General features: G+C 48.6%; 1 protein-coding gene across 5 annotated transcripts in view; it reads left to right on the top strand.

Annotated features, from left to right (window-relative positions):
- The window catches only part of LOC8041497 (trithorax group protein osa), a 177,614-nt gene that overhangs the window by 99,681 nt on the left and 53,252 nt on the right, over positions 1-24,681 (top strand). For 3 of the 5 annotated variants that reach the window (XM_029977025.4, XM_040206016.3, XM_040206017.3), the window contains 5 exons: positions 8,187-8,409; positions 13,554-13,652; positions 14,991-15,083; positions 20,402-20,836; positions 22,688-23,022. In XM_029977025.4, coding sequence (XP_029832885.2) covers positions 8,187-8,409; positions 13,554-13,652; positions 14,991-15,083; positions 20,402-20,836; positions 22,688-23,022 — 1,185 coding nt within the window. The remainder of the gene's footprint in view (positions 1-8,186; positions 8,410-13,553; positions 13,653-14,990; positions 15,084-20,401; positions 20,837-22,687; positions 23,023-24,681) is intronic. The other 2 variants (XM_040206015.3, XM_040206018.3) reach the window with 1 other exon arrangement.

Consider the following 24,681-nt stretch of genomic DNA (forward strand, 5'->3'; position numbering starts at 1 on the left):
AGAATCTGCAAGGAATCGGTATCCCCTCTGCAACGTTACTCCCCTTCCTAACATCTTGACTCGAAAGACCCAAAGCTCCTAAAATGTATCATCATTATCATCATCATCAATCATTTCGATTACTTTTGGATGCGTTTCTTCACTTTCAAACGGTGACCCGTTCGCACACTAGCGTTTTCTTCGGACCGAGTTCTTGCGATCCCTAACGACGAGAGAAGACACCGGCCCGCTGGCCTCATCTATGAGCTGACCCTGGAACTGCAGTTCACTGGAGCGAAAGTTCTGCGCTATTTGCGACATCCAATGTACCTTCTTGTCTACGAGAAATAATCGTTCATAACATTGTCACATTTTTTCGTTTCGAGCCAAGAAAGAACGATGCGCAAAAGAAATGGGAAATGTGCCGAAACTGCGCGGTAACCGTTTCCACTTAGATGGCGCCAGAGTCGTTAGAGGTTTCGAGGCACGCGATCGTAAGCATACGATGGGAACTAGCCTTTACACTGCCCCGAGTTTTCGTTTCCTTTCTTTATGAAATTACATAACACGTTGGACTGTGTTTTCAATAAGGCATGTACTTTATATATATATATATATATATATATATATATATATATATATCAAGCTCGGTTTGGGGGTAAAACTTATTTCGTAAATTTAAATACGAACGCTCGGGGTAAGCTCGTTGGCTTTTACGGTGGATTATGTGCAAATGCTCCCGGTATTTTTTTTTTGGTGCTGGTTTCTTTTAGGAGTTCGTCGCCATTTTGATCAACCCTTTTTGCTGCCAGCACTTAGGTCTCTTTGTCCAGGCGTCTCGCTTAATCCGTGGCTTTCTTTCGTTTTTACGTATTTTCGGTGTCCGGGCGTTGAAAGACGAGCGTGTAAGTCCGGGCTTTGTGCGTCCCCGCAAATTTTAGCCGTAGAGCTCGAGGCAAAGCCAGTTTCCTTTGTGCCCCGGCGCACGGAGCGATGTTGCTATACTTTTCTGTCGGCTCGTGCAGTCCCGTCGTCGAAACGTCCTCGGGACAGTTTTGTTCAGAGCCTGTCGGAATTTCCAAATAGTCGAGGCGTTACAGTGAAGTCAGGAGACTGTTCGTTTAGCCATCGCCTCCTCTATACTGACAAAGCCTGGCAGATCGCCACGAGACGCGGCCGCCGAAAGTGAAAAAGTGGAGCGGCAGACAACGGATGAGAGGAGCGGCATGTAACGGGCGCCCCGCTGCGGCGAGACGCCGAAACACACTTCCCCCGAGCGATGGAATGTCCGCTCGTGCTCTTCGCGCTACCGCTTTTTTTCTCGTCGGGTTTGAAAACCATGTTTTGGGGTCCTCGCCGCTTTAGAAGCTTGGCGCTGAATACCGGAAATGCTCTCTGCTAACCAAATCCTCGCGCTCCAAATCTGCGGCCGGGCACTCTATATGGCTCCTTCGTCGAACTGCCAGGCTTTGTGAGTATAGAGGAGACTATGGTTTAGCATTACCGACAGCAAAGAGCGTACACAAGACACCTGATGCCGGGCAGTGCGTGGTTGGCTTCTGTCTCGTTTTCCAGCGGTCTTTTCTCTCGGCTACGCGTACAGGATCCCTGTTCGTGCAACGATGAGGCGTCTCTCTAAGCGGTGCGCACACGTCGCGAGGACGTCTGGGCATTCATACTTTCCATCCCGATAGGTGCCCAGTATATGTATTTCTCGTTATTGCGATTGACATATTCACTCCTTCTGTGCTCGTTTTCTCACAAAGAACCACAAGAAAGACAATGTCCGCTCCTCAAAAATCGTTGCCAGTTCTTTTTTTTTTTTTTCTTTTGCACTGTGAATTACGATATTTTTATGCGCATTTATAATAATGTATTTGTTCTTTAATAAATGCATATATGTTCCAAACGCACAAAAAAAAAATCCTGACACTTGATTCTTTTTTTCTTTTTAAAAGCTGCTTTGGGCAGTGCAATAGCAACACACAAAACTTTTTTTTTAATACAATGGGTTGAGTTAGTTATGAAGGTAGACCTCTATTGGAAACATGTGTTATGTTTACCAAAAGTTTTTTTTTTTTTTTTTTTTTTTTTTTTTATATCACACTACGGGTTTAGTTTGTTTTGAAGCCAGAGTTCTATTAGACAGATGCGGAAATTAGTAGGAGTTCCTTGAGTGCAATCGGTATACGAAATCCACGTCGATTTCGAGCAATCGCATTTGAACGTTTCGACACACGCACACAGTTTTCATTTCTCCCGCTTTCTTTATCGCAAAAGAAAAAAAAAAATCGTACGTTTGTTTTGCAGATTATTCTCGCGCCTCCTCCGTGTACAGCGAGCGCCGAGCCGTGTGGCGGTGTTCGGACCAGTGGGGCTCGGTTGTTTACGCGGGCTCTTTCCGCGCTCGGGGGAACGACGCCCTGTCGCAGCCGCAACTTTTGGGGACAGCTAGTTTAGTTTCCGGGCGAGTGGCGGCGACAGGCATCCCACGGACGTGTCAAAAACCCCACGTCCGTTAGGAGGAGGCCGCGGTGCGCTGCTGCAGCGTCCGCTGCCGGCGGCATCACTGTTGGGGTTGCCTAGCGACCGCCTCTTCCGTCCTTCGTTGCTCCTCCGTCCTGTCCGTCCGCAGCGAGAGACTTGGCCACAGCGCTGCAGGCGCGTTCGGGTGCTGTCACGGCGGCCGTGCCCATGCGGGACTTTTGTAGCTACTCCCCGGTCGTCACCTGTCCGCGGGTAACCGAATTCCTTCGTGACGTAAGAAGGAAAATAAATGGAAATTTGAAACCCGAAGTGTGTTGTACGGACAAGAAGGTGCATCGAAGCGATCCTTCGCGGAATAAACAAGAAGAAATAAATGTATCTGGATGGATGAATGCTAAGGGTTGTACCATTTATAACGGGCGGTACCTTGCGCCACCTAGCATTCAAAAACCACTAAAAAGAATTTTCGTTTTTCTCTTTTAGTGTTTTTTTTTTTAATCTTTCTGATAAAGTCGGGAGAGACAGAATGTGTCTTCGGATTTTATCAGATTACGCTAAATCTGGCGTAATTTAGCGTTTGCATTACACTTTTTTTTTTTTAATAAGAGGAGGATTTTTTTTTTTAATCGTTAGCGCGAGGGCATTTTGCATCAATGTACACTTCGATGCCCGTTTTACGCTGTGCCTCTCATGGTCACTGTCGATGGCCTCGACACTTGCACCTGGGACGGTCCAAGTCGCGGCATCCGTGCCGGATTGCGCCCGCCTCCTTTTCGTCCGGCCCTTTCGTTTCCGGCGCCTTTGCTTCCTCGGCCCGGAAGAAGCCCCCGGGGTTCGCCTCGTTCGCGCCAACCGAGTCGCTGGCACGCACACACGCACACACCTCGGAGCAGATGTAAACACGACACCGGTCGTCTTCTTTTGTGCGCCAGGGAGGAGAAGGAGGGGGAAGCGGTCGCGGCTAATTAATGGGCGCATTGAGCTTTTCCTAATTGGCGCCGCGCTGCTGCTGCTCTCTTTTGCTTCCGCTAATTGGGCTCCGAACCGCGTTTAATTGCCTCCCCGCACGCTTTCGCTCCGCCGGGTTCAGACGTGTGTGCTGCGCACGCCGCTCCGCTGTCCCCCGGCCGCAGCCGGGACGGACATTCCTTGGCGATCGTCACCTTCTCTCTGCACTGGGTGCGGGGGCCCGTCCTCGACCGCTGCCGGAGCAGGACTCAATGAAGACCCGTTACCTCGGGCCTGGCTGCTACTTGGAGCTTGCAGAAAGAACCCGGGATCCTGGGTTTAAACCCCACCCTTACCTGCCCATTTCTGTCTGAACGTGGGTACTGCGCTGGCTGAATTTCCCTCGTCTGTAGCGGAGAAGCCAAACTCCCACCGGGGCGGACAAATTTCCCGCTGTATTAACGATCGCACGACAACAATTGCTCTCAATTTAAACCGAAGACGAGGGACGAAAAAAAATGGGACAGGTCGACCTCCAGAGGCCAGTACGGGTCCGTCGAAAGTAATAAAATTATTATTTGCGATTGAAGGCATGCACGGACGAACGACATTTTCTTTGGCCAAAATCTACGAACATGATTGGCTTCGTTCCTTATGCCATCTCTGGGAAACCGTCTGATAGGCGTCCCTTTAAAACCCGGTCAGCGTCGAGCACATGAACGTCGTAGTGTATTTCGTCCGCGGGCTTTGTTTAGTTGATGTCGAGGTTACCATTGATGCAGCACCGCGCGAGGCGTCAGCGCAACGCTGCGACGACGACCGTTCACACACCTCACGCGCTGCTATATTTTTTTTTTTTTCAATTGTGAACGCTTGGTACAGCGCCGTGGTATGTTCTTTTATTTGGAGTGTCCGAGAAAGTGGCGTGAGCTGCTCCGGGAGGGATACATTTTCATTGTTTTAACAAGTTAGTTACTTGCGCTGAAATTAAGTATAAATTGAAATGTATCTACATTTGTCCCCCCCTTCCCCCCTTCCCCTCAAAAAAAAACAAACCAAGGTTCGCCCATTGTTCAAACGCTACGAGATGTAGTTATTACGAGATTCGACGTTTAAACGTGTACGTTAAAAAACAATTACGAGTAATCGATCCTAAATAAACATAATTAATTTAATTCACCACTAAAGAGTACTATTTGAAGCGCTGCACAAAAAACTTTGTTTTTTTATACTGCGGTTCTTGAGGTGGAAAACCGTATAGAACTGAGCACGATGCACTACAGGGCGCTGCCTCGTAAAAATCGCTTCCAAACGCGGATACTGAATGCTGTACAGACCGTAGAGAGAGCAGACTTCGCATGGTCTCCGTCAATATAAAATACTTTATCTAAGCGCGGCTTTACTGCGTGCTCCTGTATTCGTTCTTTCCCCGCGTTGCTATGAGGAGTGTACGCGAGAAAGTTTCTCGAAGGTGCCCTGCAAGGACTTTTTTACTGGTTATTAATTTGCACTGAACGTAGTAACTTAATGAAACTTTTCTCGAATTTCGCTTTATTTTAAAAAGTTATAGGCAAATTAAAATTACAAAAACGAGCAAAAAATAACCTCCTTCGGGACGTTCATGGTTGCTTGAGTGGCCGTGAACTAGAGGATTATTGAGCTCAGCGAGGCCGCTCACGGCTGCCGCACTCCGTGTCGACGGCTCAAGAGGGCGCCACTCAAGCATGTTCTGGATAGGCTGTATGAAGCGGGCAGCCAGGGCGGCTCGTATTGCATTTGCTGCGCGATTAAACGATAATTCGGCATGACACTTCATTGGCCACAAACGAGTGCAAACACGGGGTAAAGATCAGTTCAGAACGGGAGCCACTTCGCGCTGCCATACCGCCAAACGGCCAAACCGCAAGCCAAACCTGCTCGCCGAATGCCTTCGGAACGCTCGGAACCGATCGAATCTTCGAGCCCGTATACGACCGTAGCGCCACCGCGTACATCCAGGACCTTTCTACTCTCGACGCTCGTTGGTGCCTGATCCCACTACACATTTCTACTGTGCGCCTTTTCCACCGCTTGGTGGCAGGTATGTCGGCGGGTCCTTTCTTGTTTCCGTACTTTGTAAACTGCATTTGTTTCTCTTATCTAAAATACTGAACAAAATATTTTTATAAATAATTGAAACGGCTCGCGCCATTTATATTTTGTATTTCGACTAAAAAGAAGCTTTTAGCGGCTCTGGCCTGTAGAAGGGCCAGGGCCAGGACCTAAAACGTCACGATGTCGCCACATATTGCGGTTTTTCGGCACCGCGGGTCGTCCCCGTAGGTGGAGGAGGTTTTCGCGTCGTCCGGTTAAAATATGACGCTCTGATATTTAGTTACTCTCTCCGTGCCCGCTGGCTTGCACGAACCCCAAGAGACATGGAATCCGCAAAAAAGGTAGACGCTTAAATATGATTGCAGGGCACCTTTAAAGGCCGACCTACAGAACCCTCTTCTGCCGGGCAGAAATCCGGTTCCCAGATTCTTTTCTCCATTCCCCCTCGCCCTCTTCTCGCCTGCTCTCCACAGAAAGGCAGGTCCAACACCGCCTAGGAAGTGTTGGCGGGTCTTCGAGCTTTCCCCTGCAGAAAGGAGGAAAGTCTCTCCTTCCCGAAAGGAATGGAGGAATTGAGGCAGTTTCCTCCTTCCTCACTGTTCCTTGGCCTTTAATTGAGTATCTATTCCTAGTCACCGCCGACGTATCACGTAGGGAAAACTCGTCCGCCCGGCTCCCCGAAAGTTAGGAAGACGAACGAGTATTCTACCCGGTGTTTTATTTTTTCTTCTTTTCTTACCGAGTAGGCAGCGTGGGAAACGTAGCCATGCAGTGGAGTTCATTTGTTATCGATGTGGCGCCCTTTTATATCGACGACCTGCGACGTGATTAGTCGCGATCCCGAAATAGACCGTCCCCGCCCCCGAGGAAGAGGGAATCCAAAGACAAAGAAACAAATAGCCGGGGGAGAAAGGCTTTGGGGAGGAGTGGCCTATTAGCCCGTCTGACGGGAGAGCAAACTGGCCAGGGTGCTCGCTCGCTCGACGACCGATAGATATATATATGTATATATTTCACTGGCAAGGTCGGCGGCGGCGACTTGCGAAGGTCGCCACCCCCTCCTCCTTTTTTGATACGGAGGGAACGTGCACGCGTTGGAACGTGGAACAATGGATGCGGCGCCGGCGAGAGCGATGAGAGACCGCCAAGATGACAGAAGAAAGAAAAGGCGACCATTGACGACGACGATGCCCACCGAAGCATAAAAAAGTAAAGCGGGGTCGTGTTTCTGTTTTGTTGGCAAAGCAGGGAAGCCCTTGATCACGTGGTTTAGCGCCAGCTCAGGAGACTGATGATGAAGCGAAGAGAGCAGCAACAACAGCAAAAGTGCTATCAACACGCGCAACAAAAATAGGGTCGCCCGTCTGCTACGCGCGTTTGTTTACGTATTGTTTTCTTTGTTTTGTTTCGGAACGTGCGCCCTAAAAGAGAAAGAAAACAAAAAAACTAAAAGGGATCTTTCAGATGCCGCCGTAGTATTTTTGTTCGATGTTTTATGTATATATGTGCCGGCAGCCTTTCGCGAGGAAGGTTGTTTTTTTGTTGTTGGATGCCTTTGAATAGTAGACTTTGTTTGGCTCGTTCTCCCGACATCACCGATGACGTAATTGAAAGGGCTTCCAGATTGTTGATGTTCTTTTGAAAGGGGGTTTCTGGTTTTTTGTTTTTTCTCTATTGCTAGTCGTAAAATGAGGCGTGCGCGACAGGTATCTGAGCGATGAGAAACTCCGTGAACCGGGGAACCATTGTTGAACTTTGAACATTGTTACGAAAAGAAGTTCGAGCGTAACACATCAAGGAGTCTCTTCTGTTGTTCGAGACGCACGCGACGAAGACCTTGCACATAGAGTTCTGGTTTCTCTTTTTTTCTTTTTTTTTTTGCTTTAACATTAGTCTTTTGTGACGAGCACTTCCTGCTTATTTTCTCAACGTCTGTCTCACTGTCTGTGGTGTATCACAGTTTTGGTGTGAACACTGATTTGCAGTGTTTAGTGCGAACCTTCACTGGCATGACGTCGTGGTGGGCTCAAAAAGGACTGTCCAGCCACAGCTCCGTGGTCACTGACATGTTGCAAATAACGACAGAAAATGCTCGTACAAACTGTCCTAGCAACTCGCACCAGGGAATGAACCTGCCAGGTCCGTGTGTGTGAAGTAAACTGAATCTGCTAGTCAGGCACATCAAGGGTGCGCTCAGTTTGTTCACAAATAATGGTCTCGTACAAGATGCCAACTCTAGTCCGGTTAAATTATTCCTTTGGCCTTCATGCCCTCTCGTAATCTAGATTACGTAGCTTGTAGCCTGTGTTACGTCCGTTATTAATCGTCTTGGACACACCCAAGATGGCAAACACACTTTTTGCGCATATTTGAGAGCGTATCTGCGCTCGTTTTTCTTTAATTACATTGACCGCTTACGTTAAAACTCTATTTTTCGGAGAGCAAACATCACGAGGGGAGGGGGGGGGGGGGAAGAATAGGTGTCTGTTTTTCAACTAAGGTCGCTAGATAGCACCCGTGTCGGGCTTGGTTCGTTTTTCCCGGCATGTGGATGGAGGACGGGTACAGTTGAGAATGTTGAATCGGGCGGCGGCTTGTGCCACCTGTCCAGCGTTTAATCGAGCGGCTTGGCGGTGTTTGTGGAGTGCGAGTGACTGAGCCTGCTGTTCTCTCTTCAGCAGGAGCTGAGTGGGGGCTCGTCGGGACCCCCGTCGGTTTCCGGAGGGGAGGAGGAGTGTCCCCCGGGGGGCCGCAGCACACCCCTGGGCCGGCCCGGGCCTGGGACCCCTCCGGCCCCGCACCCGGGCCTGTCCCCCCTGCGGCCGGCGCCCTCCCCTTCGGGACCCTCCCCTTCGGGCGGAGGAGGGGGAGGAGGCTCCCGGTCCATGTCGCCTGCCATAGGTGAGTTTGCTCGTTCATTTAGCAATACCGTCCACCCCCCCCCCCCCCCCCTTTACGGGGACTGAGACAGGTATGGGGGAACAAGTTCACGTCAAATGCACAATAGAAAGCAACTCGTTGAGCCTACAATAAATCACAATTAAACAAGTCAAGAAAACAATACCACTAATTGAAAGACTATGCTCTAATTAACACAGGGGTGGCCACATGGAGATACGCAAAGCACCATAAGAGCTGTTCTTACTCTAAGAGTCACTATCGATAAGGGGCTTGGTAGTATTTTTTTGTTCTATTCTATTTTGTGACAAGTGAATTCCACTTACAAAGTGTTTGCTCATTATGTCACTGGCCCTTATGCCTTCTATTAGTTTGATCCGCTGTATGTATGGTGGCGCAAGGCTACCAAAATGCGAGCTATCCTTTGTTCCCTCCGATCTTGCGGAGGGGGGTAACGCTGCCAAGAAAGCCGCCAGCCGCCCACGCACCTGGGAAGAGCCGCATGCTGGTTGCGAGTTACATTTTGTGATCACCTCTCTAAAAGTGTCGATACATATCCAAACAGCCACACTTGTTATCACTTTCAGTGACAAGAACAAGAAAGCTCAGCCTCTTCTCTCTCCCTCTCTCTCTGTGTACTTTTTTTTATCGCCATTGTTGAGGCATTGGCGCTTAAGGCTGGGTGACCGCAAATTAGCTGCCACAGAAGTTAAAATAATGCAATAATAATTATAGGTACAATGTACAGGATTAATGATAAAATGACAAGACCTGCTCCAAAGTTTCTGGGACAATTCCGAGCAGGCAGAACCAGCAAAATTGGATAGCTCTATATTCTGTTTCGTAAATAATATTAATTAAAAAGAATCACGAGGCATTCCACTCTGCGAAGGTGGATGACGAGCGAAGCTGTTTTGCATACGACACAGACCCGCCCCGAGGAGCCGGAGGAAACTGGACACGCGCGACGGGACCGCCACCCCGGGAGAGTGGAAGGAAAGGGAATTAGGCACGCAAGCGGGGGCTTGGAACGACGACAATAGGGAGTTTTCGTAGACCGCGCTTCCCCCTCCGCTAAACCCCCCAAAACGATGAAGTTGCTACTGCGCCTGCGCGCCGATAGCCTTGACTGTAGAGTTCCGGGTATCGTAGCGGGTTGCGGAGGGCGTCGCGGGACGGCGAAAACCATCTACGAATACTCCCTAAAGAGTGGGCGGTGCGAGCGTAGACGTGGCCGACGCGGGTCGCACAGCGGCAAATTTTTGAGAAACCTTTATTATCTACCTGAGAGTCTACTGATCTTAAAAATGGTGCCTGTGTATAACTAATCTACTGAATAGACCTATTGCTAAATTACCCAAGCATCAAGGAGAATGCCGGGAAAGGTGTTCTACGCGCCGTGCATGCCGAGGCGCGGCTGCTGAAAGTGAAAAAGTAGAGCGGTAGACAACGGATGAGGGGAGAGCCATGTGTCAGGCGCCCCGCTGCGGCGAGACGCCGAAACACACTTCTCCCGAGCGATGGAATGTCGTGTCGGCCAGTGCTCCTTGCGTTCCTCGCGCTACCGCTTCTTGTCGGGTTTGAAAGCCATGTTTTGGGTCATCGCCGCTGCAAAAGCTGTGCGCTGAATGCGGTTCCGCGAGAAATTCTCTTTGCTACCGGATCCTCGCACTCGAAATCTGCGACCGGGCACTCTATGGTTCCGTCGTCGAACTGCCAGGCTTTGTGAGGCTATGGCAGCAGTAACTGTTCTAAAGCAAAAGCCTAAAACAAATGGCACCTTGCACGCGCGTTCGTCAGCGCTTTATTTTGGTTATTTACCTCGAACTTTTTATATAGTCATCGAGTATCAATTGGTAAAAGCGACAAATTCAATCCATGTCGCACCGTCGGGTCGCTTTTTCTCCGCTATGTAAATCATCGGAGGGAAACGCGACTGGGATCCCGAAGCCAGCGCGTGCCCACGCGAACGAGCTTCGATGGGCGTCTGTACGAGCGCCGACCCGTTGACGCGATAGGTAACCTTCGCGCTCGTCCTCGAAGAGGAGGATATCAGAAGTGTACCTACCGCCTGGATTCTTTTAAAGCGCGTCTCGAAGGTCGTTCAGTCGGGAGGTCTAGTACGTGTTCGCCGCCTCCCGATAGGCCCTCTCTGTCTCTTCAATGGGGTAATACGGCCGTCTTTATTTATTTTTTTTTCTCCTTTTGCCGTGCACGTGACCCGTGTCGGCAATGGCGAGTTCGATTCGACGGGCAATCTCGAGAAAGCGACTTGAAGTCGACTCGTCGGCGCTCTCGTCGCTTCTTCAAAGTGACGCGTCGTTCTACCCGCTCTACGCGTTCGGGAGGAAAGAGATTACTTTAACGATTTGTTTTTCTTTAACTTTATTTTTTTAAACACTACCTTATCAAAGGGTTTGTTTTACCCTCCAAAAAGGTAGAGAGAGAGAGAGAGAGAGAAAAAAAGAAAGAATATCGAGTTTGTTTCTTTTTCTTTCTCTTATTTGAAAGGGAAGGCTGCGGCGGTCCATAAATAAAGCGATCTAAGATATACTCAAAAGATTGGAAAAGTAGAGAAAAAGAGAAGGGGGAGGGGGTAGTTAAAAAGAAACAACAAAAAAAAACGCGCAAGTTAGATTAGATATTAAAGACTTGAATACGTAATGAGCGTACGCATCAGAAGATTCGAACGACGTGCGTTCGGTGTTTGCACAAGCTTTTTTCTTTTTTTTCTTTTTTTTTACCCGTTCTTTTTTTTTTTTTTGTATTGGTAGGCAATTGTTGATTGAGAGTAAAAAGAAAAAAAAAGTTGCGGTTAAATTGGAAGAATGAGCTGCGACTACGGGTCAATTACTTGTATTTTTCGTGCGCGTTTTACACATTGCGTAATGAAGCGTGCACGGTTCGAGCCTTTTTTGTTGTTAAGTGTTTCCGTCCTTCCGTTTGTTCGTTCGTGCGTGCGTGCTTATTCGCGGGGGAAAAGAAATCGAGGCTCTCCTGTATCGAGTCGCTGCCTGTCTTTAGAAAGCAGGCTATCGGCGGGTTGTTTCGTCCAAGTTCGTTTAGTTACGCGCCGGGAATCTCCCGATCGCAGTTGGCTTCGGAGGCGAAAGCAATGAACGGCGAGGTGCACTACGATGCTCGCCAGGCCCGAAGACTGGGCGGGTGCGAGCGGGCTGGGAGGCGCACTTGGCGTGTTTCGGCCCTAGCTCGGGTGGCGGCGGCGGCGGCTCGATTTTCCGCCGGGCCGTAATTATTGCCGCTGCGATTCGTTAGCGGCGCGGCTGTCGGGAGCCGATGATAATTGCGGCCGCAATCATAATTACGGATCGACTGGGCCAAGCCGTCGACGGCGCGTTCGCTGTGCCCCTGTCACTGCCGTGGCGTTCGGAACCGGTGGACGCAGCTCGACGAGAAAAAACAAACAACAACAGAGTTGTTAGTGCACGTAGTACGCTTCGGGGAGATTCGTGCAATGCAAAGCAAGAGACTGTTCTTTTTTCACACTCTGATATGACGTACTAGAATTATTGTAGGACGCCATATCTCTGAATACAGGGCACGCGTTCCCCCCCCCCCCCCCCCCTTTTTTTTTTTTTTTTTAGACTTTGCTTAGCTTTAACCATATTCGTTTGGTTAAGGGAGGAAATGGAAGCAGGTCGTGTGAAAATAGAGACATCGTGTCTGTGCGTGTGTGGTGAGAGGGGGGGGGGGGGGGGCAAGCCAAATTTTTGTTTGCTTATATTTGGCGTAAAGCGAATTCTTAGATCGTGGTCAAAACTCCACACTGTCGTAGTCGTTCTTTTTTTTTTTTATTTTTTATTTCTTTTTTGGGTTTTGCGCCCGGCGTCTCAGCGCGCGAGAGGCGAACCAAACAAAAACACGAAAGGAGCAAGCTTGGCGAACGAGAGGAATCCAATTCGCCGGTAAATCGAGTGTGGAGGGGGATTGCGCGTGCCGTCGCGCTCGTGCTCTTTTCACTTTTTGCTCGAGGCCCGAGTTGAGAGTTGTTTTGTCGAGTGCGAAACGCGGTTTCCTGGCCCTGGCCGAAGTTTGTGGCGCCTTTGGGGACCCGCTTTGTCGTCGTCGCCTCGGTCGGTGGTGCCGCGCGGCGAGGCGATTAGAAGAAGCTAGACTGTCCGGGCCACGTCCGAGGGTCGGCAGCCGTGTGTCCCCGCCGAAGGAAGGAAGGCGTCCGGCTCCGCTGCGTCCGCTCCTCCCGCCAGACGCAAACGCCCAAAAGTCGCGTCGCCGTTCCAGAAGCGTTCGTTTTCAAGCCACCTGCCGCCGAAGGTGCCGGAATCGGCCGATTTCGTTCGTATCGGTGTCGGTTTATCGAAGTTTACGTATTTATCTATTTATTTGAGGGGGAAAAGGTGCGGGGTGGGGGGGGGGGGGGGGGGGGAGCAGCAGGCATGGACCTTCTGTCGTGTCAACATAGTCGTGCAGCAAGAACTTGTCGTGTGCACGATCGTGATTTCCTTTGATCGAAACGGCGGTGAATCTTATATTGTTATTGTTAAAGGTGTTTCCGGCCTCGGAAAAATAACTTTTTTTTTTTTTTGGGGGGGGGGGGGGGGGGGGGGGCGGCGGCATTTATCGAGTTCTGCGCATGCTGGGCCTATCGTTCGTTCGATAAGCCCGTTGTGGCTGTATCGAACGCGTCCACTGCCTTTTTTCGTGCCAATTTGTTGCGTGTGTTAAACTTTGGACGGCTCGCGTGTGTTCTTATCAGTTTAGGACGACGCGCGTATTACCGGACGTCGAAAACGATAACCGTATGCAAAAATTCTCGATGCTCTAATTTTGTTTGTTTGGGGAGTCGGTTAGCTTATTATATTTAGCCCTTTGAAAAATACTTTCTTTTTTTTAATCTTCTTTGTGTTGCGTTGCTGTAAAGTTTATTTGCCACTGGCTCGAATATATATATATTTTTATGGTGTTTTCTTATTTCTGGAGACACGTCTTTTTTCTTTTTTATTTCTGAAAATTATTACCTAACTTTTTTTTTTTCGCAGAATAAGTTTTAATAGTGCTTCCATGCTTCATTGAACCTGTCTATTTTGCGGTGAGTTTTACTGTGATCCGTGGATGAGTGGCCTTTGCCCACTGGTAACGGGCGGTCGACTGGCGTGTCGTCCTTTCAGGTGCCCAGTCAAACATTCCCGTGCCTCCGCGACCCTCATCAAGTCAGTCTGACAGCAGCGCGCCAAATCACCTCTCTCAACCTCAGCTGCCGCAGCAAGGTACTGAAGCCCCTCTGTCTAGCATTGCCTCCTAAAGTAATGAGGCTACTGATTGCTGACAGGAGCGTGCTGACTTTGTTTATCTATTGCACATGAGATTGTAGCTCACTCTGCTTTCGAGTCTAGCATGGCTTACTACTTGGCCAAATGTTGTGGCAAATTTTACCTACCTTTTATGGAAAAATTAAGTTTCAGTGAGTGGCTCCTGCATAAGGCTAATCAGTACCAAAAGGTTCTCCTAATTCCGGTGCACAAAACATTTTTTTTTTGATTTGGGGTTCATGTCAGAAACCAAATTCTAGGGAAATAATTTTGCATTCAGTTTCTAGGGGATAAAAGTCTAATATTATGCATATTGAACTTTTTTTTTTTTTTTTGCTTTGTCACTTTGTCACTCCTGTTCTTTCTAGCATTCTTTGAGTTGCCTGTCTGTTTCATGCACACACACAACTTGTGTCATAGCTCATTGCACAGCTGTGTTGGGTAATTTATTAGGGTAGTTTTAATGAAATTGTTTGGGGTTGTAAGCGGGTGATGGAGTGCAGGCGAGCTGGTAATGAATCAACATCTTGTAGACCAATAAAAAAACGGACGAAGAGATTTTTGTTGTTTTCGTCCATTTTTTTATTGTTCCCCCATCTCAGGGTCTACGAAATGTTGTTTGGGGCTTCGTTTACATGAAGGTAATATTAGCAGACTCATTGGGAGTTGAAGCAGCTGTTTATGTCCCCTTGTATATATATTAATGTTGGTCGTTTGTCTTTTTAACTTAGTCCACTTGCTAGGCCTGAGAGGCAGCTTCGTGGAGACAAATGCCATTTAGATATCAGTGCTACCAAAGGGAACTTCAACCTGCATCCTCCCATTTGGATAAAAGATGGCAAAGCACAAACAAGCAGTTCATAGAAGTGGTGCTGTATGTCCACTTCTTCAATCTGTGGTTGTTATGTTGGTATAAAACAAACAATGATGGCTATCTACTTAGGGACGGACACACGATTCGTCACCCTGAGTGTGTTCAGCACATACCGAAAAAAAGAAAAAGCAAGTTTTGGGTGGCAAACTGGCATCAAAGCGCTAGCCATAGCTACTTGCATGTGTGTGGAAAAAGTTGCAAGAGCGAACAGAAAATTAGGCTGTAGAATGACCAAGATATAGTCACTCTATTGAGCTTATGTGTATGACTGCCCTCCAGTGAAGCAGTGCACTTACTGGGGAAACGATCAGTTCACCTATACGATTAATCTTTGCTTGAAACCAGAGCCTGTGACAGGGGAATTATTGAAATATACTGGGCGTCCTTTCAAGTTTGGTACAATCGCTTCTTGTCCTTTTCAGGGTACAACCAGCAGATGCAGGCGTCATCTATGTATGGTGCCAAGATGCACCAAGGAATCATGTCTTCATATCCAGGTCCCCACTATCCCCAAAGTGAGCCTGCTTTCTCATTAATGTTGCCCTTCATACTTGGTTTTACCTCAAGTATGGACTACAGTCGAAGCTATGGGCTGTCTGGTCCTGTCGCGTGGTTTCTAACTGACTCGTAACAGGGCATGGCAGCCTCCAGGTTGGACTGTGGTTCATCATAGGTTGAAACAAAGTATAGCTACTCGATGGCCTCGTGACAAAGTGTATTTGTTTCTAGGTTATTTTACTATTCTGTTCTCTGTTTCTTTGTTACCCTGAAGGGCACATGCAGGCTTGCGACCTTTGTGCCCTTGTAGAACAGGAAAACAAATTATCTACACTTGTTTTTCAAAGATTCCGCTTCGCTCTACGAGCAGTGTGCAACAAAGAAGTACATAAAAGTCAGGAAGTTGAAATTGATCAATCATAGAATTCCTCAAAGATAAGCATTGATTGACTGGTAATGGCGTTGCTTTCGATATTGAACACTAAGGGAAGCATCGCACTATGTAACCTTGACAAAATTCACGAGAGACTACAGACATGAAAAAACAACTACTGTGATTGAATTGTGTCAGACTTGTTATGTACACTGTACTTATTAAGCTATTGAAACACTGAATAGGTGAGCTAATTTACACATCGAAAATAATTCCGAATGTTTGCAGAGAGGGATGGTGGTCCTTCTCTGAGGAGCAGTTTTTCTACAAGAGTAGCTTGACAACATTCATCCCTTCAATGGAGTAAACTCGGTGAATGTGGAAGTGCAACATCGTGGAGGACAGAATAAAACAAATGAAATGCTTTAATACAAAAATGATAAACGTGCAATAACTCGTATGCCGCATAACCTACAAATCTCTGGTTCAGATCCTAGCCAAGGCGCCTGCAATTTGACGGGGATCTATTGTGGGAAACGCTGACACACTGTAGGAATTGTGCGAATTGCGAACAAACTGTAATTTCATTTGCACGTCAAAAGATCCCCAGGTCTGCTTGAAGTGTGCCTATCCTTTTCTTTGCAAGTCAGGAATAGAGCACAGGTTTTAGTACCACATTCGCAATCGACAGAAGCAGCCCAATGACTTGCAGGACATAGACAACATTCTTCAGACAAAATACTTCTGTGGAAGTCGCACTTCTGCAGTGAATTGTTTCCTTGACCTTGTTATTCGCTGCACTTTTCATCCAGAATGCAGTCATTGGCTCTGTGTGTGCTCTGTGGGAAAGTAGACGTGTGGGCTTTATTCGTAATCAGTGCTTCTATTACTCGAGTAAATGCAGTAGCTTAGAAAGTGTCTAGGATGCCAAAGAATGACTGGATATACATTGTCTCTTGTGTTTTATTACTGGTTCGTAGCTTGTGCCACCCAGCAGTTGTGGGAACAGTTGCAGCATAGAAAGAGCATACTTTATGAACACAAGAAAATGGTTAAAAGTAAAAAAGGTATTCCTTTAAAAATATTTATTTATTTTAAATTGGGGTATATATTATTGTGGAAATAGTATCAAGAATTCTACAGATGTTTCAGAATGCTTTTGTTTTTTATCAAAAGTCTTGCTGTGTTTTTTTGTTTTTTTCTACATGTTTTGCAACACTTGCTCTTGTTGTTTTGTTGTCGTTTCCAACACTTCCAGGAAATCTCTTCGTGATCGGCCAATTAAAACGCAACAAGACACAGACTGACAAGACAGCATGTGCATGCAACATCGGTTGCATGACCGGTGGCAACTTGTGTTTTGAAGCTTTTTTTTTTTAACTACATTAAAGCGCAAAACACATGTACGACGAAACCTTCCGATCCGACGTGCAAACTGCCGGAATGACCTTGGGGGGCGAGGGTTTTCGTAGCATCGGAGAGCGTTGAAAACCCTCGCCTCCGACCGTCGTATTGCGTGGTCGGACGTCGGATCGGACGGTTTCGTCGTACTATCGGGGAAAAATGAAATGCGAACAGAGGAGCGCGTGGCTCGCGGTACAGGCAGCGCCGCCTGGAAGTGAGCTTAGGAGCGAGGGTGCGTGGCCTACTCCGACGTGTTCACGCCCCTCCCTCTGCGCTCCCCAAGCTTCAGCAGTGCACCTCTTAGTGCGCTGAAAGCTATCACCGCTATCTTTGCTGGCTCAGCGCGTGCGGTCCAAAGAAGCTCGCCGCACTCGCCGAGCAGGCAAAGATAGCGGTGACAGCTTTCAGCGCACTGAGAGGCGCACTGCCGAAGCTGGGGGAGCGCCAATCGAGGGGCATGAACACATCGAAGTAGGCAACGCACCCTCGCCCCTAGGCTCACTTCCAGGCGGCGCAGCCTGTACCGCGAGCCACGCGCTCCTCTGTTCGCATTTCATTTTTCCCCGATAGTACATGTGTTTCGCGCTTAATGCAGTGTTTCAGTTTGTTAACTTGTAAATCATTGCACATCCTTCAAGGCACATTTGCAAAGGTTTGGAACAGTCACTGCGTTACAAACATAGAGGCAGGAGGCTTTAGCAATGTTGCCAAATGTAACAATTTTGCCACTGAACTTAGTCTTTTTTTTCTTTTTTGTGCTGCCCAGTAGAACAAATTGCATTTTTGCAGGTGGTGGGATTTCTGTTGCTTTTGAGTAGCTAGCATTTTTTTTTTTTTGAAGTTCTAGAGTGCTTTAATCTTTTCTTAGGCTATAGTCCCTTGTAGAGATGATGCTCTTCTTGTTAGTTTCAGTATGGTGTGCAGCCATATTAGTTAGGGAGAAAATGTTTGCCTTGTGATTCTTTATGCAAAAACCACATCTATTTTTAAAAAGCTGACACCTATACCATGCTTATTTATGGACATGGAGTGCTTAACCAAACTATAGCTAGCAAAAGTGCGAAGATCGTTTGATAGTCCCTTGCAAATTTACCGACCCATACTAATGCTGCTTTCGCTCGTCAAAATCTCTTGGCAAAAGTAGGCTGAACTGTCACCTGACAGTGGCAGCTGACATTTCATTACAAACTTCAATTCCAAGTTTCTTAGCGACAGATGTGGAAGATACTTTAAATGTTTTGCGGAGTTCCCTACCGAAACGTCAGCAACCACTCCTTTTATTTTTCTTTTCTTAAAAGTTCACTCCTTACAATGTTTGTACTTTTCTTTGAGGATAGGTTTTTAGCAGCATTCTTTATCAGTATCAGTGCTGCCAGTTTAGCGGTTTTCCAGCTATATTTAGCGGTTTTCAGTTTTGTTTAGTGGGTGAAATTGCCTTTAATTTGCTAATAATCTTAAAACATGCACTGGTTGTGATTCATGTACATTTGCTGACTGATTTTTCGGACGCCTATAATTCAGACTTGTCAGATATTTCGGACCTAAAGGAGAAATTGTGACCTACACAGTAGAAATGATGCATACTCATGACCGATGTTTCGGATAATTTCTCGGACAAAATCACAGCGAGGCGATCAGTGAGAAACACCACCGAGAAGCGGCCATTTTGGATTCTATGTTGGCTCCACATGGCTTGCCTTGGTTTGGCAGCACTACTTCAGTGCTGCTAAGTCCTACCGCTAGGTAACGCTGTACGGCTTTTTTTTCTCTAGCTGTGCTTAATTATCATCATCATTGTAGGTACCACATTATTTTGTTCTTTCGGCATGCAGTCATGGACTTGGGCGTCTCATCTCGATCTTGTCTCGGTGAACCATGTGTTCAGACTACGCTGGCTTGGACATCATTGCCCTCTCATCTCAATCTCTCGGTGAATCATGTTTTCGGACTACGTTGGCTTGGACATCGATGCCCTCTCATCTCAATCTCATCTCAGTGAATGATGTTTTTGGACTACGCTGGCTTGGACATCATTGCCCTCTCATCTCGATCTTGTCTCGGTAAATCATGTTTTTGAACTACGCAGGCTTGGACATCATTGCCCTCTCATCTCGATCTCAACTCAGTGAATCATGTTTTTGGACTACGCTGGCTTGGACATCATTGCCCTCTCATCTCGATCTCATCTCAGTGAATCATGTTTTCGGACTACATTGGCTTGGACATCGATGCCCTCTCATCTCGATCTCATCTCAGTGAATCATGTTTTTGGACTACGCTGGCTTGGGCATCATTGCCCTCTCATCTCGATCTTGTCTCGGTGAATCATGTTTTTGGACTACGCTGGCTTGGACATCATTGCCCTCTTATCTCGATCTCATCTCAGTGAATCATGTTTTTGGACTACGCTGGCTTGGACATCATTGCCCTCTCATCTCAATCTCATCTCAGTGAATCATGTTTTTGGACTACGTTGGCTTGGACATCGATGCCCTCTCATCTCGATCTCATCTCAGTGAATCATGTTTTTGGACTACGCTGGCTTGGACATCATTGCCCTCTCATCTCGATCTCTCGGTGAATCATGTTTTCGGACTACGCTGGCTTGGACATCATTGCCATCTCGATCTCGTCTCGGTGAATCGTGTTTTCGGACTACGCTGGCTTGGGGACATCATTGCCCTCTCATCTCGATCTCATCTTGGTGAATCATGTTTTCGGACTACGTTGGCTTGGACATCGATGCCCTCTCATCTCGATCTCATCTCAGTGAATCATGTTTTTGGACTACGTTGGCTTGGACATCGATGCCCTCTCATCTCGATCTCATCTCGGTGAATCATGTTTTCGGACTACGCTGGCATGGACCACATTGCGGCAGTGGAAAAGCAGAGGGCGCAATGATGTCCATGCCAGCGCCCTCTGTTCTTCCACCGCCGCAATGTGTCGACAAGAAGCGCAAAAAAATAATCGACCATAACACTTGAAAAGAAGGCGGCGATTCTCAAACTAATAGAATGCTGAATGCAGCGGAGGCCTAACCTGAAACAAGGCGCGCAGGCGCCACCTGAAGCAAGGCACTATTTAGGGCTTTTTTTAAGCCCGCTTAGACATAATACGGCAAGTTTTTTTTAATCTGCTGATATTTCAGACTGCTCTATTATTCAGACGTTTCTTCGGTCCCTGCAAAGTCCGAAAAATCGTTCGGCGACTGTATAGTAGATTACTTCAAGAGTCCATGACAAAGAGACACTGGCCTAAAGGTTATTGTCTTTTACAGTGAGCTATGTACCACTCTTCCTCTAAGTGTGCCATTTTCTGGTCAGGCTATGTGTCTCAGCAATTATGTCTCTTAGTCTTTTTTTTTTTTGCGATAGCTTCGCAAAACTTCACTTAACGGTTATTTATCAATCTCTCGAACATAGAGATGTCTGGAAGCTTTAATTTGTAACAGAGGGCACTAGGAAACAAAATGAAAGATGATACGGAAAGGGTGATGAAAGTAGAGGGGAAGCTCCGCCCCCGTCGACGTAACCTCTGACCCCGTTTCTCTCGCAGGCAACTACCCCCGCCAGCCGGGGGGCCTGGGCCCCATGCCTGGCTACGGCCCTCCCCAGGGCCCTGGCCCAGGGGGCTACCCGGGCCACGGGGGGGGCCGGGTGGGGGCCCAGGGGTCGGTGGCTGCGGGCTACCCGTACGGCAACTCCCAGTACGGCTACGGGGGTGCCAACAGCCTAATGCCCCCGCCGGGCCCCCAGTACTCGAAGGGGGGCCAGGGGGCCCTGGGGGTGCCCCCTTCCGGGGGAGGGGTGCCCGGCGGGGCCGGTTCCCGGCCCATGTACCTGCGACAGCACCTGCAGCAGAAGATGTACGGCTACGCCAGTCCCATGACGCCCCCGGGCGGGGAGGGGACCTCCCCTTCCCCGTCGGAGGGGGTGGCCCCGGGGCCTCCACCCGGGGCCTGTTACAGCCAGTGTCCCACCACCCCTATGAGTGAGTGGACGGACCTTTCTCTTTCTGCCGCCCTTCCTCTTCGGCTTCCTTTTGCAAGCCCTCGTTTGTGGTCCCTCGATTTCTGCCCACTGCAGTCGCGGTGATGACGCAGGAGCGAGGGTGTATACCGCAGGTGTTTCTTGCGCTGCAGCTCGTTTCAGACAGTCGACGAAATTTGAAGCAATTGCTAGGTCAGACACTTGCGTCCCTCGCAACCTTAGCATTTGCTCGTCTTTTTCATCGTAGCTTGTACCACCGACCGCCCAAATCGCAGCATCCGACGGTGTGAGACGTCTACTACTGACGCAGTTCATTGTCACTCTATGACCGCTTCCGATGCAGAGACGGTATAGCACGCTAAATGCACCAGTCAAAGGCTCACTCCAGGCATCAAAGTTGTTGGAAGTTTTCACTCCGTTCTTGACGGGGACGCGTTGGAAAAAGCAAAACGTACAAACGACGACAACAAGGATGCTGTTCGTCGTCGTGTCGAATTTTGAGAGGGAGTATTTATGTTTTGAAGGGACAGCTGACCTGGGGGTAGGATTCAAACGAGAGGTCAACCTCCTTTGAATCCTGACAGTAGTTAGCAAATGAAGAGGGTCAAGATTATCATTTCATGTCAGATGCTCGACACCCAGTGCTATCTTGCAGCCTTCATTTGGGCTTGAAGTGTATGCATGTGCTTTGTCTGTGTGCAGCCTTGAGCACTGTGGAAACATGCTTCTATTGGCGTTTATTTTTTTTTGAGAAGCAAATATCTCGCCGTAAAAATGGGCAATTTTTCACGATTCTGCAATATGCCGTAAAATCTCATAACGGTGCCCCCCTTGAGAAATTGCCCATCCGGTTTTTCTAACTAAATGTCCGTAACATAAAAATCCGGATACATCACCCACCCCCGGAATCCCGTCGGACGTCATGCAATATCAGGCGGAAATCGCATCAACCGCGTGATCTGCAGTACTGAGACGTGTGACAAGCTAGTTTATAGCAAGTTCCTGCATTCTTTGTGACGCGATCTGTGCGCACAATATCGATTCCCGTGACAGGCAAGTTCGTTGTGAGTTCCCACAGTTTTTTTCTGCAATGTGTGCGTGTGATCTGTTTTTGTGGCACGCGAGTTTTTAGAGCCGGTTTTTGCATATTTATCACACCATAAAACATGCATCTGCTGCATCTACAGTCTGTCATATCTTTTTCCTTGGCACGGGAGTTTGTAGCGAAATGCAGCATGGTTATCATGTTGTGAAACGCTTGTTTGCCGTGTACGCAATATGCAGTGTCTGTTCTCATGTCACGTGGTTTGTGGTGGGTGCCCCTGTGATAAAGTTTTACCAACTCATCCCCAAAGATAGCCCAGCTCATATGTTTCAACATTTATCTCTTCATTTTGGGCAGGAACCTTTAAGGGATTTTACGGTATATGTTTACCAGAATGACCTTCATCTGCGTACCAGAAACGAGCCATGGTTTTAAGTCTGGGCAGATTACGTCCGCCATCCCACTTTAGCGGGGTCCAAAGGCAGAGAACAGGCTAGTGCTGGCAGCGTAACGGCGGCTCAGAATTACCACGTTGGACATTCGTGTTGGCATACAGCATGCTTACCCCATGACCCTAGGTAATGAAACTGTAGCGCTCCGTTTTCTATGTTGCCTACCGGACGCTAGTGCAAGGCACGTTCTCGACACAAGTACTGCGTCGACGTTAGACTCGTGCCTTGTCTGTGCCAGCCTCTGTTAAATGATGCGGGAAATCCACGCCCTCATTGCCTGGAAGGCGTTGGCTCGCCTTCCGCCTGCACTTCCGAATGGGGCTGAAGGGACCCCTCCTCTTTTGTCCCCTTGCAGGCGCCCCCTCGGCCCTGTTGGCGCAGGGCGTAAGCAGCCCGCCAGTGTCCGGGGGCGGGGCGTCGCACGAGGGCCCCGCCCCCGGCAGGCCCCTGGCCCCGCCCCCGCAGGTGCTGGACGAGGGCAGTCAGGCGTCCAATGCCTCGGCCTCGTCCTCCCTGCCAGAGGAGCACATGGGTGGCGAGGGTGGGGCCAAGGGGGGCAAGCAGCCCCCCATGTCGCACCCTCCCACCCCAAACACCCTGCCCTCCCCCGGCGGGGCCTCCATGTCCTCCTTCCACGACGAGTTTGAGAGCGTCTCCAGCCCCAGCTGGCCACGCACCCCTGCCAGTCCCGTGAGTCCCTCTCTCTTCCCACCCTGTCTCGGATGGTCTTGCAGGGTATGACGACGAGGCGGCCCCTAAGTTTCGAGGAATTTTGGGCCTTGCTCAGAACTCTGATCGGCGTGTAGAAAGCATTCATTAGTACATAGGCTATAGTTCGTTGCAACTCAAGAAGGTAGAGCGAGGAAAAAGGAAAGCGGGTGAGGAGGAAGCAGATGGAATGCTGGAGAGAGGAGGAGGTTTCCCCCTCTTCTTCAGCGTCCGGTCTGTTTTTCCCTCCCCAGCCTTTCTTTCTTCGCCCTACCTTCTCGAGCTGTAACTTTCTATAGGCTTGTCTCAGGTAATGGGAGGCTTAGCCCCCCTTGGGGAGTGTGGATGTTTACGTGCATCGGTCATAGCCCGAAACAGTTTTGGAGCTCTTAGGTGCCTGTATCTGGGTTGAGTGGTGTCGCCGTCAGTGTTGGCATCGGCGTAACCGCGTGATGTCTTGTTTGACGTCACAAGGGCCATGAGTGATGTCACGAGGGTCACCAGTGACGTCACATGGCCACGAGCGACGTCACGAGGGCCACCAGTGACGTCACGAGGGTCACCAGTGACGTCACGACGGTCACCAGTGACCTTGGGAGGGTCACGAGGGCAAAATTTGATGCCGCGAGGGCCACATTAGATGTCACGAGGAACGTCACGAGTGAAATCACATGGGCATACTCCCCCCTCTCCTCCCCCTCCTCGAGAGCTGCGCTCTAATCCCGCATTACAGAGAATTGGAAAAGTTTTCCATTTTTTTCCCGAAAATGCATCATAGCGGCTCTTGTTGGTGCAGTGCTGCTCCTCTCGGAGGAATTGCGAAGGGATGTCGTTTCGTGGAATGTCTAGGTACTAATGCACCTTCATGTATTTTTTCTAAGGGTATTAGTTAATTAAAAGCCCTATAATTTGTAATCCACTAAAATTGTGCCGGCTTCTTTATGTGAAATTTGACTGTGGTCAAACTTGTTGCATTGTTTGTATTATATACAGGGGCGGACACAGGTATTTCCAGAGGCGGAGGTCAGATGTTGGTCAGCGTAGCATATGTTTAAGGGCCGTTTCCACGCCCTAAATTTTTGCACATGCAGAATTCAAGAGGGGGGTCAGTACATTCGGACCTTCCCTCTGAATCTGCCACTGATTATATACCTCTTTATCTTTAACCCCATTTAGTAGGCATGTGCGAATATTCGATTTTTCCGAATATTCGAACGAATAGTACATTATTCGGTATTCGCTTCGATCCGAATTCCGATATTCGTAAAAGTTCAAAGTATTCGGCACTAACGAATAGCGGAAGGAAGGCCAATTGTATCTGGTAGTTTCGGTTTCGGTTGTTACTCACGAAAGCCGCATCGGCATCAAGAAATAAAAAATATCCAATCCAATCCAAGACATGCTAAACCGATCAGAAAATCGTGCGTCGCAGCCGTCGCAGCTCCACAAAGGATTCCGAAGTGTGCTCGCTCTAGGTGCTGCGTGTTCGTTCGTATGGCTGACGGGTCATCGACGGCAGCCGGGAACGATGAAAGTGAAGCCGGTGCGTATCGAAATCCGATATGGAACTACTACTTGAAAGTGCCACCGGGAAATGAAGCTCGGTGCCTCAAATGCAAAGCAGTGCTGAAAACTCCAACG

This window comes from Ixodes scapularis, unplaced genomic scaffold (genome assembly GCF_016920785.2).
Source record: "Ixodes scapularis isolate PalLabHiFi unplaced genomic scaffold, ASM1692078v2 PGA_scaffold2__306_contigs__length_199485367, whole genome shotgun sequence".
In the NCBI taxonomy this organism is placed as follows: Eukaryota; Metazoa; Arthropoda; class Arachnida; order Ixodida; family Ixodidae; genus Ixodes; species Ixodes scapularis.